We start from the raw sequence: 27,785 nt of genomic DNA, 5'->3' as shown, positions 1-27,785 counted from the left end.
AATTGCTGGATGGTCATTCTGGTGCACTGACATTTGGGTCCACAAACGTGGCAGACATTTGGGACATTTTTTGGTGCCGTGACTTACGAGCACTTTATGAAATATTGATCTTGGACATAATCTAACGACATGTTTGTGTGTGAGGCTGCATACCTCACTCCATAGGCTGAAAAAGAAAGGCAGAAAACTTGGAAGATTGTCCTATCAAAATGCAGAAGCTGCCAAGAACTGAAAAGTACATTAGAAAAGTTACAACTGTTAAAGGTAGTTCCACAACTTTGAGCTCGGGACAAGAATTTGGAATCAATATTCTAAATGCCTTTTATGCCTTTAAAACAGGGTTGCGGAGTTGGAATTATTCCAGATTTATCAGAGCCCGGAATGGAATTGGAATGGAAGCAGGCAGTTTTTTGCAGGAATGGAATTGGAATGGTCTGGGCGCCCTGGTGGCTGCCGGGCTAGTCAGTACGGTTACTGGTCCTTTTTCTTTTATTGATGGAATTAACGGAATGGAATGGGGTTGCCAAGCCCATTCCAGGAGTGGGAACTGGCCATACCTTTTCATTCCGAGGAATTGAAAGGAATGGAATTATCACAAATCTCCATTCTTCGGAATGGAATTGGAATGGAATTGGTGGCCCCATTCCGCAACCCTGCTTATAAATATGTATTCTTGCTTGTAAATATGTTTTCATGCGCTTGTCAATTGGCTTGTCTGTCGCATTTTTTGCACAATCCTTCTGTGTATTGGGGCTGATTTTAGAACTGTGGATAGAGAAAGAGCTTATTTATTTTATTTTATTTATGCGAATACCTCAAATGCCCGCGAGGGGCGTTACATGAGGGGGCTGTGAATTAATAATACAACAAGCACTATCACATAATGAATATATTAATATAACTAGTACAAGAGGTTACATATGTTCAGTAACACACAAACAAAATAATACGAGTAAATGAGACACACTTTATAATTCAAAAAAGGAACACAACTGTCTGCGAAATGCAGAAACATCAGAGATGGTGGCAATGGATTGGGGAAGGTCATTCCAAACGTCAATAGCACGTGGAAAGAAGGAATTGAGAAACTGGGATGAACGACAATGGATATGCTCAACTTTGCATGTGTGATCAGTCCGGGCGGAGACGTAGTGTGCTGGTGCAATGAAAGAGGGTCGGATGGCTTGATTGATGTAAAACTTGTGAAAGAGACACAAACAAAAGTATCTTCTACGGAGTGCAAGAGGGGCAAGAAGCTAATATTCTTGTAAAAAATGAATTTTTACATCAATTTTTTTCAAAGATTCATTTTTAAATTATCTATTTTGCCGTCATTCTCCTGGCACTCCATAATTCGCTGTTGGACTTTTCGACATCAACTTAGTTAAGAAAAGCTGTCTCACATGGGAGAGCAAATGATAAGGCCACTCGATCGGTTGTGATGTGTTCCATGAGCCATGCGCAACAATGTGCTTGTATTTTTGGGCCCACAGGTGCCTGCGAGATCTTTTTTTTCTTTCGCACACACAACCAGGGAGCATTTTGTCCTACACCCGGTGTCAACAGACGCCCGTATGTATAGAAAACATCTATCGATATGCCAACGCACCAACAAATCGGTGCGCCGAAATGTGCCCGTGCATCAAAATGTCTGTGGGCCGCAATTTCTTAGACTGAGATGTCCTGCATCGAAGTGTCTTACACCGAGATGTCCTAGACCCCATTTAACTCGCATTTGCAGTGTTTTTGTTTTGTTTGTTTGTGTCTCATCTAATAAATATATTCTTCGAACCCCTGTGTTATAATTACATCCAGTGGCTACCAAATCGAAGCTAAATGGTGCAGGCCTTTTGTAGGGATGACCATTCTGTGTTTGTTTTTGTTTCGTCTCGTTCGCCGATAATAAACATCTCTCCCCCTCTAAATTGTGCTAATTTCCTTACTCTGAACTGACAGTAGGCCCCTGTAGACAGTAGAGACCCCTGTTCATTTGAAGTAAGAATGAGGAGGCAGGCTCCCCTAGTATTTTCGGGCATGTTACAGCTTTCATGTCGTAGAGCATTTTCGCGGATACGCGCTTGTGAGGGGTTCCGGAAAAATTTGTCCCGGAACAGATGTTCCCGGGGAAAATGATCCCTAGTTGTGTGGGCAGAAAAAATGGTCCCGGAGGCGCCTGCATGGCCAAATATACAGGTGCGTAGTTGTGGATAGCTGATGAAGCACATGATGGTGGAACACATGATGGTGAGTGTTGTCATTGGTTCCCCAGATTTGTTGAAATTGGGAGATGTAGTTGCCTTTTCTTTTTCTCCCTGTGTTAATGGAGAATGAACTCTATACACAGTAGCAAGAGCTAGCTGTATACATTTTTGCAATTTGTTGGAGAATCTCTTAAAAATAGCGATTATATGACTGGTATAAAACAAGATTTGGTCCAGCCAGAGTTTCCAATACAAAGTTTTCTTTCCTGTACAAGAATATACAAAACCCACAAACTTTTTCGTCTCACTGTTCCTTACGTTTCCCTACTCTACCACTCTTTTAACATGTTTTCAAGTTTATACGCTCTGCAAGTAACCGGGCGTTCTCCTCTCCCGGTTACTCCACTCGGGAAGTCCCATTGGCTACGGCAGCGCCCTCCCTCTTCCCTCTGACTGCCTCCTCTCATGCGCAGAGATGCACTTGCACAGCATATATGGTCTGTGCCTCCTATTCTCCCTGTTGTCAAGGCCTTCCCATTGTTTCGCTGCAACCAACTCATCGCGAACGTTGCCGGACAGGTTTCACAACCTCAATTTCAAATTTCCTCTACAGGGGAATCCCCTACTGGGATAGGGTGCCACAACAGTAACTGCATTCTATAGAACGGTACTTAGTACTCTTGTGACCGACAATGTGGCACTGCTGTACGATGGCAACAGTGCAATTCAGTGCACAATGCAGAACAGTGCAGTTCCCAGAGGCATACACATGTTCAGTTTTTGTCAGCATTGTGAACAACTGGAGGGATGGACAGACATGACACTGGCACCAAAATATTCTAGAAAGAATTCAGCAAAAATGCTGTTGACTACATTTCGCACGTGTGCTACAGTCTACAGACTTAGAAAAATGAGAGACCTAAATTACAAACTTTTTGCAGCTTTCATAAGGTTGCTTCTGCAACAGAAATGTTCCAATGTATTCAATACAAATCGTTTGAAATTCGGAAACCTATTGAACGAGGCCATTTTTGTCCAAACCTGTTCAGTATTAGGTGGGAAAAATCCCATAGAGAAAACATGAGGCCTCCGGGGGTCGAATCCGTTCTTAAACCCATTCTAAAATGAGTCTAAATTAGTAATCGCTGGCTGAACAACAAGCTGATCACCGCTTTGTAACTATTACAGTGTGATACGTGTAACTGTAGCAAAAGTTTGCGTTTTTGATTGCATTCACAAGGTTATGCTAAGAGAAACACGCCTCATTAATTTTATTACGAGTGTGAAAGGCATGTTTTGCCTGAGGAATTGGCCTGCACACTCTACAGTTAGCTAAGCATAGTGTTTTTGTCACTCGCTTAGTCTGCGCTGGGCTGCAACTGCGGCAGAGCCACCTGGACAGCCATCCAGTCAGATGATCCAGTCATGATGCTGTTGGGATCAGGTGGTGATTGGAAATGCGGGCTTATCGGAAATAATGATGCAGAGTTTAAAATATGCAGTGCTGTCCCTGTTCATGATGGCACAACTCACGATAATAACGCTTAGATCCTGTTGCTGCCTGGCACACTGTTACAGAGAAGTTGTAATCCTGGAATTGGCTGTCACAAAACATGGGGTGCAGCACTGGGAACCCTCAGGTAGGCACAATTCAATTAACAAAGTAATGCAGTATGAGGTGCAGTCGATTTGTGCTGTAACAATGCTCACCAGATGCTTCCCCCCTCAAAAGTCATCACTTACTAAGAAAGCATGCTATTCTCTTCTCTTCTTCGCTATTCTGTTCTCATAACGAACAATGCAACAGTGGGAAATATCTTTCTTCAACGGACTGTGGTTATTAAGTAAAGAAATTGAATTGATAGGAGCTGTATCGCTGGTAAAAGCAACATTTGCTTCCAGCATAAGCGTGCGAGAAATGATCAAACACAAAATCATGTTTTGCTCGTGCTGTCTACAGGAGATGACCTTTAAAACGTAAGAAACGGAGTGCCAACAGTCATCCGAACTTGACAGGGGGAAATGACTGAGCCTAACAAAGACCTCTCTCAACTTGGCAGAGAAATGAACTCAGAGTGACACGCAAATAGCTGCTTTGCCCACTTATTGGTCTAGTCAGTAAAATGTCTTTGGTGATTTTGTGGGATGCATCCGGTGTAACCTTTGCACTTTGCTTTAGGAAATGAAACCTTTTATGGGCCCGCAGTACGCTCAGATAAAATTCCAGTGCAGTGTCAGAACTGCCCGTTCTGTGTGATACAATCCGTTAAGAAAGTGGTATTACACCGTGCAAGCCAGCTACTGTGAAAAGAGAGAAAGGCACCACTGTTGTTACTCCGCTGCTGTTCCTTGTCACCAGGTTGTTCCAACATCCGGAAAGGTGTGCATGAGACCAATATGGTAATGTTGGACATGGTTTCACAGTCTACTTGTACACAGTATAGTAAGTGAAAAGACCTCGGTAAACGCATGGACTTTCGCTTGTGAGTGCTGACGTGACCATTTTCTGTGTAACACTGCGTTACGCTGCTGTCTGTACAAACACGTGTGATGCCAACGAGAAACAGCATTCCACGAGCCGATCTCAGACTTCTCCGCGATCTACAGATGCTATCACTCCCACCCAGCGGTCAGATACCTCTCTATCACTGTGTGATTGGCCTTGTCCAAGTGATGCAGAGAGGGAATTCTGGAATGCTCTTTCCATGCATTGCATCAAATTGCACAGAAACAGCGGTGAGAAACGAGGAGTAAAATGACACTGTAGTTTCAGAATCGACAGATGCGATATTCTCTCTAATGTGAGGGCATCAGTGGTCTCACTCTCGAGATATTCGTGTGTCTCTGCACCAAAAACTCAGCTCTGAAGACAGATAGTGCAATGGGAACCATGGACACATAAGTTTATGGCCACTTTAAGGAAAAAGAAAAACAATAGTCACGTGGCACTGACGCGTCCCGCAAACAAAGTTGATAGCCCCCTTGAAAGCAAGCAGACGGTTGTAGTGTTGTGCGACCTTTTATTTACCCTTACGGCCTTGAAAGGGCAATACGGAGGGGATTGGTTAGGAGATTGAAAAATGACTATGCGGAGAAATGGTGTCATAAATATTTCCATGTATCGGTAACATTTCTGACTGGAAAACAGGCAGGTCCAGGTTGGATTCCTGGCATCAGCACCTTTTCCCTGAGTTATTTGATAACATTTCTTAAATGGCTTGGCACCTGTAATGGCAGTAATGGCACGAGGAAGGCAGTTCCACTCTAGCAATGCAGAAATTAATTGTCTCTACTCCAGAGGCAGAAATTAACCACCAAGTGGCCTTGTTGAGCATGAGGGATGCTCACTTTCTGCGTGTGATTGGTACAAGTTGAAATATATGTAGGCTCTTGGATTAACGATTCTCAAGTGTAATTATAGTCGAGCCTCGATTTGTTAAGAGGGAGCATTTCCTTCAAAGTCGTTCACAAAATGAGGGATTCATAAATTGAGGTATGGAAGTGAGTGAGTGCTAATCAAAGGGGAGATATGGGAATTTTAGCTCATTTTTATTCGTCTGCTCGGATAAACTCAGAAAAAAGTTTGTCTCTGGCACATTGACTCTCCATTGTTGATTTTGCGTCATCATTCTTGTCGTCAAAATCTCTCATGGCCTTCCATTGGTGCCCGCTGATTCACTCAACACATAAACTGTAAAATATGCGTGTTTCAGGGCTCTTAATAAGCGGTTGTTTGTGAACAAACGCAGTCCCAAAAACAGAACACCAATAACATAACCGCATATTATTCGGACCAGTGTTCTACATAGCAGTGCCGCTACATTGTAAATTGGTCACGGAAAAAGGTATTTCCGCTGCAAATACAAGTAGCGGCGGGCTCTTCCTCCGCTACCGCTACTTTTTATAATGTGGAAGTCGTGAAACACAAGAGAGAGAATGTGAGATAACGATGAAGCTGAATTTCTTCTCGTCATTCTTTTTAGTGACGCGTTAATCAGGCGGAGTGATATGACCATCTTCCTCAATTACACTAACTTTTTTTCGAGCGATAAAAAGATAAAAACACTGAAACTGCCGTTTATTACTGTACATGCTTTCTTGCAGTAGTCTGCATTTTCTGAGGTACAAAAGTGATAAAGAGCTGACATATGAAGTGGTCACGTGAAAAGAGAGGCAGGCACAGTAAAAAAGAAAAAGAGAGAAAAAAGTTTCTGCAGTCCTGGATTGCTATCTTTTATAAGCTAAGCACAATTGAATAGTTAGGAATATAATTTGTGTTATTCTGTGCATTTTCTAACTTTCTAGCTCACATTCGCAAAACACACGCAGGTATGTAGAGCATGCTGCATAATATTGGCTACGAAGCTAGTTCCCCTCATACAGTTAGTTGCAAAACTAGGATTTGTGCTGATTGAAGCTTTATTGTTCGGAGCAGATAAAGTGTCTTGTCTTTTGGAACAGGAATACGAAACTGTATCGGAAACACAATGAGATATTGCTACAGTCATTCGTTACACTCCAAACATACCGCTGAGTTTGCTTTAATGTGTTGTGCCTCAGGCGAAGCATTTCTGGTGCGATAAAATTACTTAAGCTTACAGAGGTTGCTGAATGTGCCAAATGTGGCCTAGTTATTTTCTGACATTATATACGTTACACTGTGGGTATATGAGCTACACAAACTGAATAAAGAATAATTTCATCCGGGAGTTATTGTACGCCAACATGCTGCTTATTACTGCTCTTTGCACACTTGCTTGATAGTGGTACGCAGGTACAAAGCAGTACAGTTGATCGTGGGCAGTGTTTGGAATGTCTAGGGAAAAGCTACACGATATTTCTCTCCCTCTAAATGTTTCATTACGGAGGTGATCTCGCATGGGTAGACCCTCACTGAGGACGTCATCGTGTGGCTGGAAGAAGGGGGTAGGCAACAACATTGACTCCTAATTCCTGTGAGGCCTAAGGTTTTGTGCAGTATGCCAACAGCACGACCTTGGTCCTGGCGAGAGCAAACATTATGCCATTTGTTCGATGTTTTCACCTCATGGTTAGCCACTTATTGATGGCTGGATGTGTGGTCGCATATCATGACAGTTGCGCCAGTTGCTCATACTGATCAACCTATCGACACGAGGCAGACGGAAGAGTTTGAAGTTGGGATCCACTCATATCTCAGACAAAATACTATCACTGTAGGAAAAAAAGTCCTATGCCTCAAACATTCTGACGGGAGAATCATTAAACGCACACACGCGCTATGGACATTCAATTATGTCTCAAATGCGCGTCATCTCAAGGTCAAGATCAACGTGAAATAATATATATCGGCTTTAGGTAGTGGTATGCTTTATACTGCGTGCCATATATGTGAGGGAACTTACTAGAGATGGGACGAATCCAAGGAAGGTTCTGCGAATCTTGTGAATCTCAAATCTTTCAAATCCTTTTGTTTCAAAATAGTTTAAAAAGCCAAGAAAAAAACCTCTACTAGAGATGGTTTTGAAGCAGAATATGATACATCTGTTTAATAAAAAATAATAATAATAGACAGAATGGCGTAAATGCAGGTTAGCTGGTGGATAAATTCCATCACTCAGGCTCGCCTATCATGCAATAATAATAGTTCAGTTTCGGGAGAAAGTATGCCCATATAGTTTACTTAACATATTGTTCATCGACAACAAGAAATACATAAATTCTCGAGTCCATTTCCATGAAGCTAAAGCAACAATCAAAAGCAATACCACATTACTTTTAACTTGTAATGTAACAGGTCCTGCCTGAAGTCTTTCAGTCCAGAGCAGGTAAACAAAGAAACAACAAAACACCCGTCGGTCAATGAGGCTTTCGGCGGACTCCAGATTCCCGAATCTCGAATCCTTGCCTAGGATTCGTGGATTCAAGGATTTGCGGATTCTGTTGGCACATCCCTAGAACTTACCACATTTTCCGGTGTATAACGCGTGTGTTATACAGTAAAAAAGTGCTCTGAAGAGGTCCTGCACGTTATCCAGTGGTGCATGTTATACGCAAAAATATTTTCCCGCAGAGTTCCTTTTCAGGCCGGAGACGTACAAATTGTAGCCTCTTCCAGGGTGTGCCCGGCGTGACGCTTTCAGAACTGATGGGGTAGGAAAGTGCTTCAGTCTTCCGTCAGAATCGCAAGCAGATGATGCCTCCGAAATCCCGAAGAAGCTATGAAGCTATGATTGAGAAGGGACGCGAAACCAAAAGCGGAGAGGACACTGGAGTATATTATGACACCGACTCTGTTGCACCGAAGTTTAACGGCTTTGTCAAGATGTGTTTCAAAGAAAGCATATGCATATATCGTACATGGCCTCGGTTTATTGTAAGGTGCGCGTTATATAACTTTTTTTCAAATTTGGCCCTTTTTAGGGGTGCGTGTTGTATGCCGGAAAATACGGTAGATATTGCACCGTCTTTAGATACATTTGACAATGAGATGCCTACACGGTAATGTGATGCATAGAGAAGGGTATGGTAGCAGATAAGTAGAAGCATAGTATTTGTTACTTTTATCTTGTAGCGGTATCTCATTACTTTTCAGATTTGTAGTGACGCTAGTATTGAGTTACTTTTCTGTGGAGTAGCGGGTAGTGGCATTTGGTTACTTAGTTTTGGTAGCGGGTACAACACCGATTCGGACTGTCAGAGTCAGCGTAATACTTGAGAACAGTCTCATAAATGCTTGGAAACTATCATTGCGTTTTAGATAGGCCGCTCGGGTCAACAGTATTCTAAATAAATAAAATAAATAGATAGCCTCAGCATATGAGTTAATCAGTTGCAGGACATTCCACTAAACAAACTATGATGGAATGCCACATAGTTTTATTTCGAAACTGAAACAACTACTGTTCTCATAGCTTGCAAGGAAATTTGGGGATTGCCAAGAAACTACATTTACGAGAGCAACGTGGTGATATCTGGTGACAAATAAATGTAGGAACTGGAAAGAGACAAGTAAGGGGAAATGCAGAAAATTTCTCGAGTTGTAGCCTTTCGCTTGAAATTCAAAATGAACACAAGGAAGAGATAATTTTTAAGGGAACTATACACGACCATGAAAGAGCTTTAGAGTCTGTAGTTTGAACTAAATTCATATTTTCATTGACGAAGTATGGACCACAGAACCTTTTGACCCCTCGCAGAAACATGGTGTCGAAAAAAGAAACAAGAAACAGATATCAGGATAAATTGCCATCCCTAGCCCGCTGTGTCAGGTAGAGCTGGAAGACACGGAAAGAAAATGGTTGACTCGCACCAAATCCTCGTTCTTGTGTGTTTCGCCTTGTGAACGTGTAAGGTTCTCGTACAAGGGCACCTGACTTGCGTCCTGATTGCTTTGGTGTTGCTCGTTTTAAGTCGTTATTTTTTAATTGGTGTTTTCAATGAAAGGATCGACACTGCTATACGGCTTGCAAGAGAAGCAGCACAGAACTGGTTGTCTCGTGCAAGCATTTCCACTTGAACTGTTTCGCAAAACGGTAGCTCCTTCGGGCTATTTCGACTGAGCAGTAGAAACAATTTCCGGTCCAGTAAAAAAATAATGGGTATTACCGGTTCGATGAATTGGGAGAACGATGAATCGCAGTAGCAGATGAATTCTGACTATGTATGTCCACGTAGCGAAGAGAGGAGAGGCAGGCTTTCTCTATCGCAAGCAATTCTTTCTAGATGGTGTTGGCTCTGCCCTTGTTGGTCAGATCATGGAGGTGTTTCTTCTCACTGTGCCATGCCAAGTTTGTAGCAAGTAGGACCTTGGAGTTGGATGTTTGGCGGTTACTGATGCTGGTGTCCAGTGGCGAGGGCTTTCATGCTCCCACACCTTGTCGCCTACCTGTAATGCTAATGTTTGTGAAGCATGTTGATTTGCATAACACTTTTGTTTAGCTCTTGCGCGTATTAATTTTGTCGTGGCTCCTGAACAATAGCTGGTCTGAGCAGTTCACTCTTGGTTTGCAACAATATCCCGTTTTTTCCGTGGACACTTCGTGCCAGTGAGTCCAGGTACCCGTCACGAGGTACATTTCTCAGGTTTAAAATAGCTGGGTGATTTCATGCCGAATCAGGCAGGTTGGTCAGATCGACCTCTCCAATTTTTTTCTTTCAAATATATACGAAAGCCTTGTCCCTAGGAGGCATATTGGCACTGAAAGTAGTTGAAAATACTTGGTGTTTATTTTTCAACCAACTATAATTGAGATGTGGGCATTTTGACCATTGCATTTCCTACGAAGTTTGACACCCCGTATCTTCGTAACTATTCAGTTGATTTTTTTTTTTTTTTTTTTTCTTTTCACGTATTTTCAGGGGTGGGTAGCATTGCATCCTAAGATCCGAAGATTCTAAGGTTCGCCGTCGAGGAGATAAATCGCAAAGTTGCCTCGTGCGTAAAATATGATAAGTTTTGGGAACCTCACTAGTCATCTCCCAAAGTAATCTCCCAAAAGTAATCTACATCACTGTGTTCGTTTCGAAATGCCCTTTCTTCTCATAGCAAGTACATCATATTGTGATTTGGGGCAACGCACCCAAAGGTCTTTTTGTGAGGGGTGTCTACCGAAAATGCGTAAATACGACGGCGCGCATCCCATATATTCCCACTCGTGACATCGTTCATTTTACTCACAAGCGTTCTTCATGACGACCCAAAACAGCACATAAGCAAAACATTGCTTCAGAGATGGTCGAAGTTACGTTCGTAATGCAACGTCGTTCACAATTTAACTTGGACCATCTCCGAAGCAAATTTGGAGCACTCACATCGGAGTGCTTGCGGGGTAGAGACGTGCCTCCTCCTCTCTTTTTATACCTCCATGATAGCAAAAAATCTAAGTCACGAGAAAGCCACGTTTAAATGTGGCTTCTCATATTGTCCGATTTTTTTTTGTATTTCTTTACATATTATTAGTTGCATGGCCTTGTTCCGTTCTATTCTACTGGTACTTTTCGGTAGCCCTTCCTAACGATGGCTACTGGGCTCTTCCATCTTCTGGAGCCTGAAGGTCATGAGTTTTTCTCGGAGTGCATGTGGTATCTCTATACAAAGCAAATGCGAACTAATTCGTAATAACAAACTACATTCTGCACAGGGCTTTGGCATTGGCTTTCACACGATGCAGCTCTTGGGATGAAGCCTTCTTTTCTTCCCGCAGTGGACTGGGAACGCGAATGAAGACCCGAAAGCGACTAAAGGCGTGACCTCATTGTGTGTACCACTAATACAAAGAAGCCACCCATGACCCTCATGAAGGAATATGGCTTTGTGAAATGGCAGTGTTCTCCCCCGCTCGCTGTTTCAGTTTCACTATGTCTACCAACGTCATGATTACGTCACGGTGACGTTTCTTCGGTAGAGTTCTACTTGTCGATCATTTCGACTTTTTTTGTATCCGTAAAGCAGACTATAAACCATAACGCCACACCGAGTCAGCCAGCATAGAATGAGTGTCGTCTGCTAGGGAGCGGCCGTGTGTTGAAAAGGTCGCCATTAGTGGCACTGACACGCGAGGTTTGCAGCGCCACCTGGCCCAGCGCAACAGTCCTATAGGAAAACGCTGTTCTCTTAACTGCACTAATGATCTCTTCTTAGTGCGTATTCCAAGGGCTAACAGTGGCAAATTTAAGCATAGTTCACAATACAGCACATAGTATGTCACTCTCTAAGAATTAGAATTTTGATAAAGCTCTAAGCACAGGTTGTCATGGAACGTTTTGTCAGAACTGGAAACAAAGCTGGAACGCAACGGGAACAGGAATCACCACAGTCCTGTGACACCTGAAACACTAACAGAAATGTAATGAAACAGCCCGTTACTTTGTAGTAACCAGCCAATATTGAAGAGCTACAAATGCCCTCATTATAGAGGGAACTGTGATGAATTATAAATGGATTATAAATGGCAGAGACGGAGTTTTCTGCGTAAGGGGTCCTGCCTTTGACGGCATGCTATTACGCTACCATGGCCTATAATGACTGAAATTTACTCCCTAAACCCACCCCTGGTCATTGGCATTTTTCTTGCCTGCTGCTGGTTACATGCTAGCAACTTGGTGGCAGACGACATCTTCCGCGAGGGTCGTTAAATACGGGGTGGTGAGCTTTCATCGCGTGCTAAAGAACCATCAGATGAGCAAAAGCAACCCACAAACTGACCACTGTGGTGTCGCTCATGAAACCCAGTTATATGCTGCATTTTTTGCTTCCAATACCTCCCAGTGGTGATGCGCTTCTTAGTCACATTTCTTGCCTATTAGGCCCATGCAGCAGGCATATGTTTTGGCAGTATTTGTATTGTTCTACTACTCTGCTTTATTTATCTGTGTATCTAATTTTTTTTTTTAATCAACTAAAGTTTATCGTTTGCCAGGCAGTGCAGACAGAATAGAAGACACACGCGTACCAATAATCGCTTGCTACCACATTTAGTGGCTTGACTAATGGATTCAAGCTTTTTCGCGTACTTTTTGGGATTTTTTTTTACGCTTCTACTCCAAGACATGTACTCTTCTGCCCATTTCACTTGTCGTCCGTTTGGGTTCAAATGAGTCTGTTTTGGCTTGTGAGAAACACGGTCGAGATAAAACGTCAGTGTAAAATGCACAAAAGAGTCATACAGCACGATTTTTTCGTAGCGTTCTCGTTTTGCAATTCGGTATGTGACCCATTTCAGTTATGTACGAATTATTTTTTACACATCTTAGCGATTGTTTTCAAGACATCCGGTACCACTGGTACAGAACTAAACTCATTTTTCGCGTATTTTACGTGATATTCTGCGTTCATTTTTGAAACCACTACCTTCTATTCGTTTCAGCTAAAAGCGGTTCTTTCGTTTGTTTGTAATCGATTTATTTCGAAAACCGTGTTCCCGGAGCGCCATGCTCACTCGGAGACGAAACGCGCCAGGGAGCGGGCAAGCTCCGAGGCCAACGAGGAATTCTCCAAGAGGTAATGCTAGGACCCGGAAACCAGTTTGGCTCGGGTCAACGCTCGTCTGGGCCCCCCTCTTCCTGCGGACTCGCATGAGTGCCCGTCCGGCCAACCGCTCGCCCCGATGCGGGTGCAAGGACCGCCATGCCCACGAACCTCGGAGCACCTAGGGGGGTCGTTAAGCCTAACCAAGTGTAGAGACCGCCATCTTGGCAAAGGCAGTTATCATGGAAAGGGCATACAAGCTGTCTAAAAACCGCTCGTATTTCGTGAAATGCATACGCGAAAAATATTTCTGCTCGAAAAGGTCCCATTACAACGCAATTTAATTGTAAAAACGCTCCAGGAGGTTTCCAGACTCCATCTCCAGGCCCACTCTTCCAGTCCTGTGGCGATGCGTCTCATTCGCTGCGCAAAATTCGTCTGCTTTCGACAGAGCGACGTGCTATACTTGTTCGCTTGTGATGGGCGATACTCATCTAAACACTATCAGTAGTACTATCGATGGTTGAGACGACTACTCATTTGACTCTCGATAGTTTTAGTCAAAACTATGATAGTGTGTATATCGATGTGTGTATGATACCGATTTGGACCAGGGGCGGATTTAAGGGTGTGTCATGGGGGGAGGTCTTAAGGAAATTCCGTGCTTTGCGACACAGTATCATCCAGGAGAGGGTTTTTACATAGGGAACACAGCCGTATGGTGGGCCGGTGGTCCCCCCCCCCCCCCACCTTGAATCCGCCCGATTTGGACACAGTCCAAACCCGCTTGCTGCAAAAATGTAGAAGCCACTGCTCACAGTTGCATTATCAGTCTAATCAAATTCTTTATTTATAGTTGCACAGTATTCGTATTTTTTACTGTTTCGGACCGTTAGCATGAAAACCGATTACATAAAAATGACAAACCTTTGTTCTTCTTAAACCAACAAAGCAGAAAAGGAGATGTCGTGGAGCAGTCGCATACGCTGTTAAACTATTAGTAGCTTATGTTACTGTCATGGGGATATGGGTTTGTGACAATTAAAGGGGCATTAAAATGCAAAAACAACTTGCTCTCAAATGAAAGTCTGTGTTTCAATTAGTACAGTTCAAGCAAAATTACTGTTTAGAAGAAAAGCTCAATGAAAACAGAGCAGTCTTTGCCGGTAACGGGATCACCAGGAGGCAAAGTCTGGCGGCATCCAATGAGACAGCAGGAGAAACGCACGCATATAGCTATTACGGTAGCTCGAAGGCCACAGTATGGATACTGTGGGCGTGTGAATTTGGAACAGGTCCGATTGTAGTGTTCCGAATATGCGCAGCATGATGCACACTGCTTTTGAATTATGATAACAAGAACGAAATTAACATAGTTTGTAAAGTAATTTGAAGCGAAGTTGTTTTTACATATTAGTGCCTCTTAAAGGACCAATAATACCTCCTCAGGAATGCCCACTTTATAGCAGTGTTGATGTATAATACTCCGATATTTAATCTTCATGAACTTCATAATTTATTTCCCATTATCATGTTCCTTTCTTTCTTTTCTTTTTTCTTTTTGCTCCGGAGAGGTAATAACCAATCAAGAGTGAAGCACGATCATCGAGCTGCATTACGAAAAACGAGAATTGAGAAGGTTGTGTTTCAGACGGAAATATGTTATACTTTTATGTTAAAATATGTTAAACGAAAATTTAGACGGTTTCATTTTTAAAAGAAACATGAGTACATTTTTCAATTCTTTGTGAACAAGGTAGTAAGAGTTTGCAGGAGAAAAATGCGAATCCAGAAAGTTTCGTTTTCAAAAGAAACCTGCTCAAATTAGAAATTTGAAGTGAAGAAACTGTTGATAGCTCGCAGGAACAAAACTAAAATTTAATTTTGGAGTGAGTAAACAATAGATAGTTTGCAGGAGTGAAACGCAAATTCCGCAGAAAGTTTCGGTTTCAAAGAAACAACCTAAAATGTTAAATTCGGGGTGAATGAAGTATTGATAGTTTGCAGAAGTGAAACGCGAATTGGGACCGTTGGCATAACGCGGTTTGAGATCAATCTGACATCTGAGTCCGATCTCAAGCTCTTACTCAGTGCATTAAGTAAATTTGGGAGCAAAGATGAGATTGCGGCTGAGCATGTTCTCATGTAGTGAGATTTTGAGACAGGTAACTGGCCACGCTCAAATGCGTCCTTAATCTGAGAATGGCTGCTCTGCTTTGGATATAGACACTATAGCCACAAGGTGTTGTCTCCGCAAAACAAATATTCATGCGAAGAGATGGCAGGGAATTCCAAACAAAAGACATAATCCTTTCTTTTAAACTGCACACATTTCCTTCGAGCATCAAAGCCGGTTATGTAAAGTGTCATCCTCGCTTCAAGTGGCAGCATTTTGGCCACAGTTCTCAAGTGTGACGAGGACTACTTGGTGTCTCCCAAATGTGCAGGAAAAGAACACGCTCCTGAATCATGCAGGACTGACTTCCATTGCGCAAACTGTGAGGGTGTGACCACCTAGATATTCTTAGTCTTGCCCATGTTGGAAAGAGGAAAAACAGATACTGCAAATAAGAACGGAACAGCAACTTCAACGAATGAATGTAGTTTTTGCAATGTAGGGGAGTGGCGCTACTGAGAAAGTCTGGAGGCTCACAACTGTTTTCACTCCCCAACAGAACGCTGCTGTGACGAAGGCCAATCATCCTACTGGCCACAAAGAAGCAGCCACGGCCTGTTCTAAAGGCGGATGGCACGCAATCAGTTTGGGACTGAGGTGTCCAAAAATACCTGCAAAGCATGAAAGTTGATGATGACGACAGAATATCACAAAAGTCATTGTGGTGAATGGGCCCGTTCACCTCACGGTGAGCTGGCCTACACCTGGTGTGGGGAGCATGGTGGGAAACACTGAGACGTAGGCACAAAAGAGGGTTTGGAACGTGATTTTACTCCCTCGATGGTATGGGCTGCCAGGGACATCGCCGAATCAGGCCGGGTACCTCACTGGGTAACTGGAACCGGGTGGGATGGATGGCAGAACTGACGGTGAACACCCGTAAGATGTGGCAGTGAGGCTGCAGCTGGAATAGACCGAGAAGTGCAGTGAAGGTTGAAGTCAGCCAAGGGCCGGTGCCTGGGCAGTACAAGAAAATCCATTGGGAAGTGATTACTTTCCAGTGGTATTGAAGTATCTGTCTCAGTAGATACCTTGACTACGTGTCCCCCTAGGTAGAAACTTCAACAGGCCGTCTGGGACCCTTTTTCCGAAAAATGCAACCTGTCCTTAATCCCTGTTTACAGGATGATGACTGACGAAGCAAACCATGTCATTACTAATGGCATCCTTGATGCAGCAACACAGTATACTTGTATTCCCGAAAATTCCGCTCATTGGCCCGAGTGACGAAAACCTTGGTGGAACAAGGAGTGTGAAGGAATACGGAAAGCCCAAAATCGTGCATGGGATAGATTTCAAAGATACCCCACCAGTGGCAACCTTCTTCTCTTTAAAGTAGCACAGAAGTCATTTTTAACACCCTGTTTCCTTCCTATAAAACTGTTAAGTAGGCATGTAAGATGCACCATGACAAGTATTTTGCACCGCAGGGTCATAATTATCGCAGAAGTTGTATTTAAAGTATGCCACAAAAAGCGACAGTACGCAACGGTAGTAGAGAGTAGCACGAGCCTGCCTGTGACCTCACGCTGATGTCCTCACGCTGATGACCTCAGGATCTGTGCCTGCTGATTGGTTCAGAGATATGTCTGCTAGTTAGCTGTCATCTGCTACTCAGCTGTTCGGGGCTCCGGAAAAGCATTGCTCTTGGCTCGGTCATGATTCGGCCCCTCCTTCTACCCCCAATAGACGGGTTCAGAGAATCCCAGTGCTCTTTGCGCACGCATTGCATCCTGGGCGATTGCCGAGCGGGGAAACGAAGAATAATCCTTGACATTTCTCTTTCGCCGACCTTGACACATTGTGGACAATGGACCGGTAGGGGAGAAATCGGAACAGTTTGGACCCTGTAACGTCATCGGTGACGTGTCATCATGCTTGTCATCCTCGTTATGCCCAGAGTGGCGAGCTAAGGGTGAACGTGCGGATCTATGTTTATGTGAGTTTTTTTTCTGGGAAGGCAAATTTTACACATCAAAGCCTTTCACGCTATTCAGTAAATTGACACACACAGTTTCATCAGACGCCGTAATCTGATAGTTTTTTGGGTGGCCCTTTGTACTCCTTTAAAAGGCCGAGAAGGCCAGGTGGATGCGCAAGCAAGCCAATTGGTCCTCATGGCACAGTTTTGTGTCTTCCAGTTCTTCTAAGCTTATCTGGGATCACCTTCCTAAGATCAAAGGTGTGCACATGAACCATGCTGTTCCTCTTTTATTAGTAGTTAATGGTCACACATGTGAAAGCTTGCAGGAACAAGTCAATGCTCTGAGGGAGCATTTTGAAAGTGTTTCCTCTCCTTCCAACTACACGAATGAGTTCCTTAAAGTGAAGCATAATGCGGAGAACAAAAAAATTCCAGTGAATGTCAGAGACAGTCTGATGTATAATCAGCCTTCCACCAAAGTAGAACTTGGATCGTTCCTTAGAGTACGCAAAGTCAGCCTCACCAGGCCCAGACATTCTATGCTGAATCATCTGTCTCAGGCTTCCAAAGAGATTTTACTCTCTTTTTTTTTTTTAAATCAGGTTTGGGTTCAGGGTACGTAAATTTCTGCCGTTATTCCTCCGTTAAAACCCGGGAAGGAACCTTCAAGCCCGTTCAGTTATTGACCGTTCGCTCTCTCGAGCTGCATCGGCACAACGTTTGAGCGTATGGTCAATGGTCGGCTGGCGCATTTCCTAGAGGAAAACAAATGTCTTTCTGAACTACGGTGTGGATTTTGCGCCGGATGTTCCACAATGGACCACCTTGTTTGGGTAGAAACAATGATCCATGAAGCTTTCGTTCGAAGGCAGCACTGCTTGTCGATGTTCTTTAATCTTGAAAAGGTGTATGACACCGCTTGGTGGTATGGTATCCTACAAGACCTGCACTTTTTCAGTATCAGGGACTACGGCTCGGGGACTATGCTATCCAAGAGAGTGGAGCGCCACAAGGATCTGTCTTTAGCGTTACTCTGTTTCTTGCGAAAATCAATTGAGTAGCCCACGTTTCGTGTCATACTCGTTATACCTAGATGACATTCAGGCGTCTTTGTGTTCCACTGAATTTCATTCAATCTCCCAATTGTACAGACACGCTCTCCAATCTCCCGGAAAATTGGGACTTGGCCTTTTCTTCTCCCATTTTCCTTTAAAAGCTGCACAAATACATTCCTGAAGTACTATACAGCCCGCACATATTTTGCGGCATGACCATCAACGGCTGGAGGTCGAGGCAGATCGCGTGTTACATTGTGTCCGCGTTTCTCGAGAAGACGTGCTATCGTCAGTCCAGTCTCGTACGATAGTTTCACCTCCTCCAATGGTGCTCTCCATACAGAAGAAATACCTGCACGTGTTCCTCATATGTGCCAAGCGCCTTTTCACTGGTTTTCTGGTTGAGCACAACCAGCCGCGGAACGTAAGCGACCGCGTGTGCTGCTGTTCCGGAAGATGTTCCCAAAATGTGACGAAGCGAAGCACCACTGATGTAGACAGACTAAGATCACTGCCATCATGGGTGAAATGGCTGCAGCCACACAAAATGCAATGTAGAAGTGGCATTTTTAACGCAGAACTATTTTTCGCGCATTCCTCCAAAATCGCGAATTTAAGTTCCTGCAAATAACTCTAGCCATATGAAGGTGAAAATCATGTGGCGTTCGCCGCTATACCGCGACTACCTTTACCCTTTGTACTCCATGCAGCGTAGGTAGTTTAAGAAAGCCGCAGAAGATTGTTTTATCCCATCAGGCAGGATGTAAAGAAATGAAAATTGATCACGCTTTGGTTACTCCTACAAATGCATTGCACTGTACATATTTATTTATGTATTTATTCGATGTACCCCAAAGGCCCCTTGGGGCATTACATGGGGGGTTGGGATAGGGACGGACATAATGCAGACGAGAGAAAAGAAAAGAAAAAAAGAAGGATGTACAATGCTTATTACACATGAACCACTAGGTAGTAAAACATAATCCAAAACAGAACATCAAGGAATATAAGGCAACAGTGTACAGGAAAGCCTAATCCAGTTATGCTAGTTACAAATTGGTGAATGTTGATTGATGTGCTTAAGGAATGAGTGATGGTCCGTGATATATGCTATTTGTGAGGGGAGGTCGTTCCAATCAATGGCTGTTCTGCAGAAGAATGACTTAGAAAAAATATAACACCAAACCATGAAGCTGCAACATGCCTTTCCCTGCCTTCTCAAAACCAGATTGTATGATAGTACGACATCTCAACTGAACTGTTCAGTGCCCTGAGTAATAATGAATGCTAAAATGAACTGGCTGACCTGCACACGGCCAGTATTATGGCCTCCCGCAGGGTCCCTAAAGGCCATTGTACAGGGCCTTTCCTCCCAGGTCTGTGAGGAGAAGAAAGGTTTTGAACTAGAATGTCGCCATCGCCATGAACAACGGATGTCTTAGTACGCGCTGAAATATGCCCGAGTATTGACCGCGGCACGATATGCAACAGCAAAGCACTAACGGAAACCTGTGTCGCGAATTTAAGTTCTTGCGAATCACTCCTCAAACCAGCTTTGTTTGAAAACTGGAAAATATTTTCCACATGGAAAGAACCACTTCTACAGTATTGGAGAGCCTGAGACGTGTGACACATATTCGAAATTGTGGTTGACGGAAGCAACAGCAGTGCGTCACAGCCCCACTCGAGAGTGGCTACTTATGACATAAAGGAATAGAGTGGCAACGCTATTTTTTGAGTGCACAAAGTTAATTGCATAATGTTGGATATTTAACCCACGAACAATAAGAGGGGAAAGTAGCATTTACTCACACCATTCTTGCTCATGGCTAGTGAGTCATCGAGCAATATAAACAGCTGGTATAATGGACCTTCTGGGCTTGAGTGTGACTATAGAATATCAATTTGAGAATGGCTAAGTTCACTACACACACACAGAAGGCCAGTGTAGTGTTACAGTGAGAATTTTCAAGCTGCAGGTTAATTTGCTTAAGATATTTGATAATCAACGAAACCCCATACCATACAGCCCATTAGAAGGAATACTAATGAGTTTATTACAGAAAAGATGGATACAAAGCAGGTGAGCTTATGCCAGCGGATATGCATAAGAGAAAACCAGTTTTATTACAAATCATAGAAATGTGTCTTTTGCAACCTTTTGTCGTTACGCAGCAGTGCAAGCAGGTGATGTTTCTCTTACAAGACGCAATAAAGTTGCTGTATTGCCACGTGTCTATCGTAGTGATTTCTCAGAAATAATGCGCGTATTATGCATACAGCATTGTTACTGTTCGATTGCTCAGTCAAAATCTCTTATTGTTGTCTTTGTGGGTGATGTTTCTGGCAGGTGGTCTACAATCTACGCCAGGGCATCACGGTTCTACCACAGGGTCCGTTCATGGAGATGGCAGTAGCGATGACCGTACGAGTGGTGGAATGTTCTCCTCTTTTCGTACGGCCGTCGTGGGAGGTGCTCTGGAGTACACAGGCCGGCCTGCAACCGGGAGTCCCCTCGAGTGTGCCTCAGCTCCGTCCTTACACCGAGGAGGGTTCCAACCGGCTTTCGCCGACAATTTTCCTACCATTACCACTACTACGGTGGAGCCTGAAAATGCATCCCGTGAGTATGGTGATATGTACACCAGTAATCATTAGGCCATTCTTTATGGTGGAGAATGCACCCTAAGGTCGTGAGCATTTCTGGATATTTGTGTATGTGCATGTTTTTTTATCATTATTTCTTCACTCTTGTAATGACACCTGCCCACCTCAGTAGTACAACAAGAAGATTTATTATACTCTTTATATGTCGCACACAATGCGCATGGCTCGTTCTAGCGACTGTCAGCTCAAACTTAATAAGAGCTACAAGATAACGACCCTGTACCTGGCAGATAATGCAGCGTAATCTGGTCACTTTCATTTAGTTTTAGAACATTCATCATGCCACAACTTTTTTTAGAGACTGTAGAAAAGAAGGGCAAAGCAGGCACTTCCATCTTCTAATTTGCAAACTTTCTAGTCGTAACACTGATGGGCTCCTTACAGACATTCAAATATGCATTTTATTTGTTTGTACATGTGACCTTATAGGAAACCAGGGCCTCGTTTATATTTAAAAGTAATGAGCCAGGGTACTTGCACATCATGCTAGTAACTTTGACTGCAACAAAGCAGGGCCAAACCACGCTTTCGTTCAGCGATAAACCTGATAACGAAGACTATCAGGGACGAAAGGCAGCAGAACTTATTTAGCGCAGACTGGATGAGCGAAGTCACAATACCCAACATCAAGATGAGCTTAAAGTAATGTATGCTGAGTTTTGGGCTCCATGCACATTGCTAGGGTTGCCTGTGTAAACTTGCATGTTCCATGCATTGTTACTGATCGATAATGAAACAGAATGTATGGCAGAAAGGCGCTATCTAAGAGTGGTGGAAGCTATGTAGCCACTGCAGTGGTTTCATACTTCTGACGATCATCTTCTGAACTGTTCTCGTGTAAAGAAAATATGAAAGATGTAATGATTACAAGTTTGCAAAACCAGTATAAATATTGAAAAGTGATGGTGGAGCCTTGTGTGCTGCAGCCTTAAGGCCTTATCCAGTCTTGGGTCAGAGCCTGTGTGCAACCTACATTTTCTACAACAGGGGTCACAGCCTTGAGGTTAGAGTGAAACAGAGCCAAAGTGGAATGAACTACTCTATAATCATTCCCCTTTCTTATTGTACTCATGCTGGGCTGATGACCAGTCCAGTCATTTGAAGCTGCAGAGGAAAGCAACGTCCTTCCGTCAGAAAGTCCTAGCAGTTCTCCATGTGAATGGACATGATAAAATGTATGCCATCATTACTGGTGAAGACATTGTTGGTATTGGCTGGTGGCAGTAACGACAGCCGTGAATTAGGGGACACTGAAGAACCACATGTGGTGACACTCCAAGAGGCCAGAAAGAAACTCAGCAAAAGTTTGTGCCATAACTAAGAGCATAGGAAAACTCCGTGCTTATAGTAGTATTGCAAACAACGTTATGGACAGTTTCATAGGCATTACAAAATAAATACGAGGCTCGTTGACGGCTCAAAATATCATGTTTCACTTATCCGGACATTTTCGCTAGGTCAAGTCCAGGTGAACGAGGGTCGACTAATTTATTTTCCTAATTGATACAGAAATGAATGCAATTCCTTAGCTTGACTGTATTGCAAGGAAAATTGTCACATACAAAGAAACTGTGCATTGCGATCATAAACACCAGCTTCAAGTTGTTTTGAAGTACTTGCTAATGAAACAATTCACACTATGTTGAGCTGCTTGGGAGTATCTCACTTTAAAAATATTTGCAGGTGGTTCCACTTGAGGAAACCACTTGTGTGACCTGGAGAGGTACTTGCAAGTGGATCCAATTCAGTAGCTTCATTATAGTGAGCCGTATGTTTATAGGTGTAGTACATCTGTTTCAGATTTCTACGCCCGCAACTTTTTTTGCAACAATGCACAGCATGTAAGGCAGCACTGAAGTGAAAAGACAGCAACATATATTAACGTGACATTCCATCACATTCCACCACAAATCTTTCAAGCAAAATGAACATGTGTGAGCATGATTCCCACTTCTCCTGAAAACCGTGGAATACTCTGAAACTGAAAAATGGCCTTTTCAATACATCTATGTATCTGGAAAACCATGAAATTCTGCAACACCCTTATTGAAGACCCCCTCCTTTCCAGTTCTCATCAAGCTGCAAATTTCGCTTTTCCGTGGTCAGGACAGTATTCTCAAGTGGCAACAGGAGTTAGCACTCATTGTAATAGGAATCAGTAGGGGAAACCTGAGTTGTGAGATATGAATGAGACACTTTGTTGTATGTCTTTCTATGCTGTTATCTTTAACATTCAGGAGTTGTCAGTCATGTTTGTGAATGGATCACTATTGTGCAGTCCATGGCTAAGCTTCAGTTACAGTGAGCCTGCAGTTCCATTTACAGCATGTTAATGGGAAGGAGTTCGCACTGTCCATGGCACAAATCCAACTTTGACACATTCTCACACTCACACACAAGCACACGTGAACATGTGTGCATGCATGCTTGCGCACACAGGCACGCACACTGGCATGTGCTCACACAGAAACATGCACACAAACAAACTGCGATTTTCAGGTACCGCAAAAAATTGCACCTTTCATGACCACCTGCAAATTTTCTTAAATATATCTAGCTACAGCTACAGTTATCAGATTAAAGTAATTTAGGTATTTTAGAGTAATGTTTTAAAAATGACAAATATGTAGCTCAAGATCTCATAGGCCTCTCCCTTCTCCCCTTTTTTCGGGTGAGTGGTGAGGGTCCAAACTTGCTCCCGTACGTTTCAGCATGCTGCTTTAGGTGGACCTGATCCAAAGGTCAAGGTGGCCAAAGGTCAATGCCATACCTTGCCCACCAAGCTTGCCTTCCTAGGAGGGAATCAATGCCCATCGTGACCCAGATTCTTCCCATGACTATCTCCAGTTGTCTCATCTATGCGTGTATTCCGTTGCACTTGTTCCCTATAGTTTGCTCTACTTTTGCTGTTCATACACCAAAGGACACCATCACCAACCTCGCTTTGTTCAGCTAGATCTCGAACCATCTTGGCACCTTTACCGTCTGAAGGAAGACTAAACATGGAATCCAAGAAAAGGAAACAGGAAGGACAAAACAACAAGCTCTCAATTGTCCTTGTTCTTCCTGTCTGCTTGTCCGGGGTTCTACGTTTAGTTACTAGGTACCAGCTCGCCTGTGCCCTTTGCCACAGATGCAGTTGATGATGTCATCCTGCAGTGGGTCACCTCGTCGTCCTGTGCCGAGGCTTCTGGTCAGTGAGGATTGGTATATCAGTCTGTTGCACAGCTATTGCTTCTTCAGAGCGAATAGAGTTAGCTGGTTGTGACCAGAGTTCGAGGTAACTTGTTACTGTAACTAAGTTCCTTTCTTTGGTAACTTGTAACTTAACTCAGTACTTTTGCACCATGGTAACTTTCAGAGGAACTCGTTCCATTTTCAGGTAACTTTGCCAAAGTAACTTAAGTTCCAAGTTACTTTGAACTAGCTTTTCACTCACGTCCACATATTTTCTTGCTTTCTCTCCGGTTCGTTCATAGCATTTTTTGCCATAAAACGTGATATTCAGTCTATGACAGTATTTTATTCAGGATGTAAGAACCGCTATCATTGAAATGAAGCTGCACCATTGTGCGCCCACAGGGAGTAAGATGCAAAGCGTTCGAATAGACCTGTACCAGAGAAACGTCATCATGACATTGGTAGACAGACTGAAACTGAAACAAATCGGAAGGAGAGGACTGGGTTCCACGAACGGGCACTTGTTCGCTGCCTCCCATTGAAAGAAAAGTAGGACCGAGGGTCGCGTCGCTTCTAGGGACCATTTGGTAATCTCCGTGGCTTTCGGGCGCGACCCGGTTCACCTCTAGCTTCGTGCGTAGTTCAATTCTACCAAATTTTGGCGCCGTCTAACACTATGACGTCATTTGTTCACAAACAGGGAGAGGTCTATTGTTGGACATAAACCAAAACGATCTAAGCGTGTTGCACTCCTCCGCAGGCAACTCGAGGTCTAACTCAGCTGCTCACGCACGCTGCACCTGCATAATACTATTTTGTGTCCAAAGTAACTTGGAAGTAACTCGTTCTTTTTTTAAGTAACTAGGTAACTGCGAGTTACATTACATGCTGAAGAACTTCGTTATTAACCTAGTTACATTTTGCACACGGTAACTTAACTTGTAACGAGTTTTTTTTGACGGGTAACTTCTCACTCTATGGTTGTGACACACCCAGAGGGAGTCTGCTATGGACCATGAGGTCTGTCAACTGGACAACCCAGAGAAAGGGCTTAATGTACTGGAAGTTTGCTCATCATGGAACATCCAGGCTAAGGAAGTCACAGTGTACTTCATAGTGGGTCAAGCCTACATATAGTCCAATTCTGTCAAGCGCCCATACCACTGCCACTCCTGCATCATTATCTCTGCATCAGTTAATACCTGATGAGAGAGGCGAATCCCGAGACGAGGAGGGAAGAAGGACGACACAACAAGAATTCTCAAATTCTCACTTCTTTCGAGTTAATACCTGGCTGATAAAAGTGCAAGGCGTAAATTGCCTGCATGCTCTTGCAGTAAGGTGCCGCAATTCCCTCTCCACTGGCATCTGTTTCAATGATGACTGAGTCTAGGCAGGCTAAAGAACTGCTTCCTCCACCATGTGGTGCGTAAGGGTGTTGAAGGCTGCCTTCTGGTCTGGTCCCCAGCTCCGTGCAGTACTCTTTCATAGAATCAGTGTCAGGTGTCATACTTTTACAAAGGGATAAAGTTGCAGTAATACCCCAAGAAAGCAAATAGCCCAAGAAACACTTGCAGTTCCTTTCCATTATGTGGGGAAGGAAGCTCTGCAGTGCAAGCACTTTCTCCAAATCTGGGTCACACTAGCCCGGAGAGGTGACATGACACAGAAACCTTCTCAGACGGATAAAAAATCCAGTGAGCCAGGAAGGAAGTGTTAAGGGAAGAGGGCTTCAGGATGAGAGCCGCCGATATATCGAATAGAGACTGTTCTTCTTCTGGATACCATCCCCATCATTGGCATGGTATTTAAAGGAGGCAAGAACTCCTACCGAAGCTCTTGAGTTACAGGTGCAATAGATGTAATATTGTTTGTGATGGTCTGTGTTTTCCTTGTCTTCGGGTTCAGTCAAATTTCATCATGTATCACCAGTTATCCTGCATTTTGACACCTATTCGAGTAATATTGTTTATTTTGCGCTTCGTAGTTGTATTTACAAGCTCGTGTTCAATACTTCTCCTTCATAACGAGTGCAGCACTAATACAAAAATGCACTTTTTTTGGATGCGGGCAACTGAGCGCACCACCATCCAGATACCTCTATCCACTATCCACTGTTGCGTCATCTGTAGAATTGTAGCACCCGATCAAACGTCAATGCCTAGGTACACACAACGTTGTCTGTTCAAGGTCAGAGCAGTTCAGAAGCAACGAGAAAAAGTGATTAACTTATGCGAGTTAGTAACATGGCCAAAAATGTGGGACTGTGCAATATACTTCTGCACGCCATTTGTTTGACACACAGATCAACAGAAAATGTGATTACAAGTTGCCAGTACTGTGTAGCTTCTGAAGTAGACCTCTTCGAGCATCGCTTGTGAGGGTAAATGCTACTCCAAAATAAAACTCTACTTAGCCATCCTGAAGTAAGTTGTGTCATTGACGAATAAAAAAACGAATGTGGTCAGAGTTCCATGCTCTGCTTATCGCCCAACAGTAATGACCACACACCCTTTCCCTCCTTCACAAACAGCCTTGACATCTGGTAGCATAACTGTTGTTTTTTGGCTCGTTCTTTCGTGAAGTGGGCACCAGGGAATGTTTTGATTGTACCTTTTTTTTGAGAAAAGTCACGTGGTATATTTTAAAGTCTGCGCACATTTTTTGGATACAGGGGAAAAAATTAACGTGTAGCAAGTTGAGAATTGTATCCATTGGCATTCGTTACCTCGTGTCGGTGTCCATAACTTTGCTATTGAACGCTTTTATTGAATATAAAAAGTTAAAGAATTAATTGTAATTAACTAATTACGAAACAAAAAAAGGGGCTCAGTTTCTTACAAGGCTTGTAGCATTATGCAGACAGTCTCGTTCCAGCGGCATGCACGTTTTTTGAAGCTGGGGTTCAACTTAAATGCGACACCCTGTATATACAGTTTTTTTTTTTATTCGTTACAGAATTTTTTTAAAAAAATCTAGCAGAGCAAAATAGACACCGTTTCAGCAGATGGGTTACACAGCCAGGTAGACATCCTGGTAGGACAGCACTGCAACTCCTGAACAACTAAGTAGCTAAAATTCTTTAATGAACTTATTAATTAGATGATATTAGATAGCAGCATGGGAGATTGCATGGGCATGTTCTATTGTACGGGATGTTGTTTCTGTTGATTTGGTGTTGACGAAGAAGTCTTGTAGGTTTTTTGCACATCAGTATGTAACCTGTATGGGGTGGGTGAATGCTCTCGTAAGACAATTGTTGCTTAGTGGGAAGGGTTATCCTTTATAAAAGATGGCGTGGATGTTTGCGGGTCCGTTAGAATATTTAGTGATCAAGTTTATCTGACGCATGTCAAGATTACCGTTGAGATCCAGGCTATAAACACCCTGTATATTGCGCTTACATCTGCAGGAATGATAAGTGGGAGATCTCATGAGATCTCTGGCATCTTTATCCTGCATGTAACTATGGGCCACACATATCAATTTGCAGACATCATTGCATGGTCATTACTACAGCACCCATGGGTACACATGATGACAAGCAGAATATACTGTAACAGTTTAATTTCAGAGAAACTTTCAAAACTAACGTTCAATAGCATCATGCTGTAGATCCATTCAGTATATCATT

General features: G+C 43.3%; 1 protein-coding gene across 1 annotated transcript in view; it reads left to right on the top strand.

Moving 5' to 3' along the window:
• The window catches only part of LOC135368051 (uncharacterized), a 38,832-nt gene that overhangs the window by 6,997 nt on the left and 4,050 nt on the right, over positions 1 to 27,785 (top strand). Inside the window, exon 2 of the mRNA XM_064601130.1 lies at positions 20,655 to 20,927. Within this exon, the coding sequence (XP_064457200.1) occupies positions 20,655 to 20,927 (273 nt within the window). The remainder of the gene's footprint in view (positions 1 to 20,654; positions 20,928 to 27,785) is intronic.

This window comes from Ornithodoros turicata, chromosome 9 (genome assembly GCF_037126465.1).
Source record: "Ornithodoros turicata isolate Travis chromosome 9, ASM3712646v1, whole genome shotgun sequence".
NCBI lineage: Eukaryota > Metazoa > Arthropoda > Arachnida > Ixodida > Argasidae > Ornithodoros > Ornithodoros turicata.
Note: the sequence above shows the minus strand (reverse complement) of the source record. Positions and strands in the feature narration are given on the sequence as shown.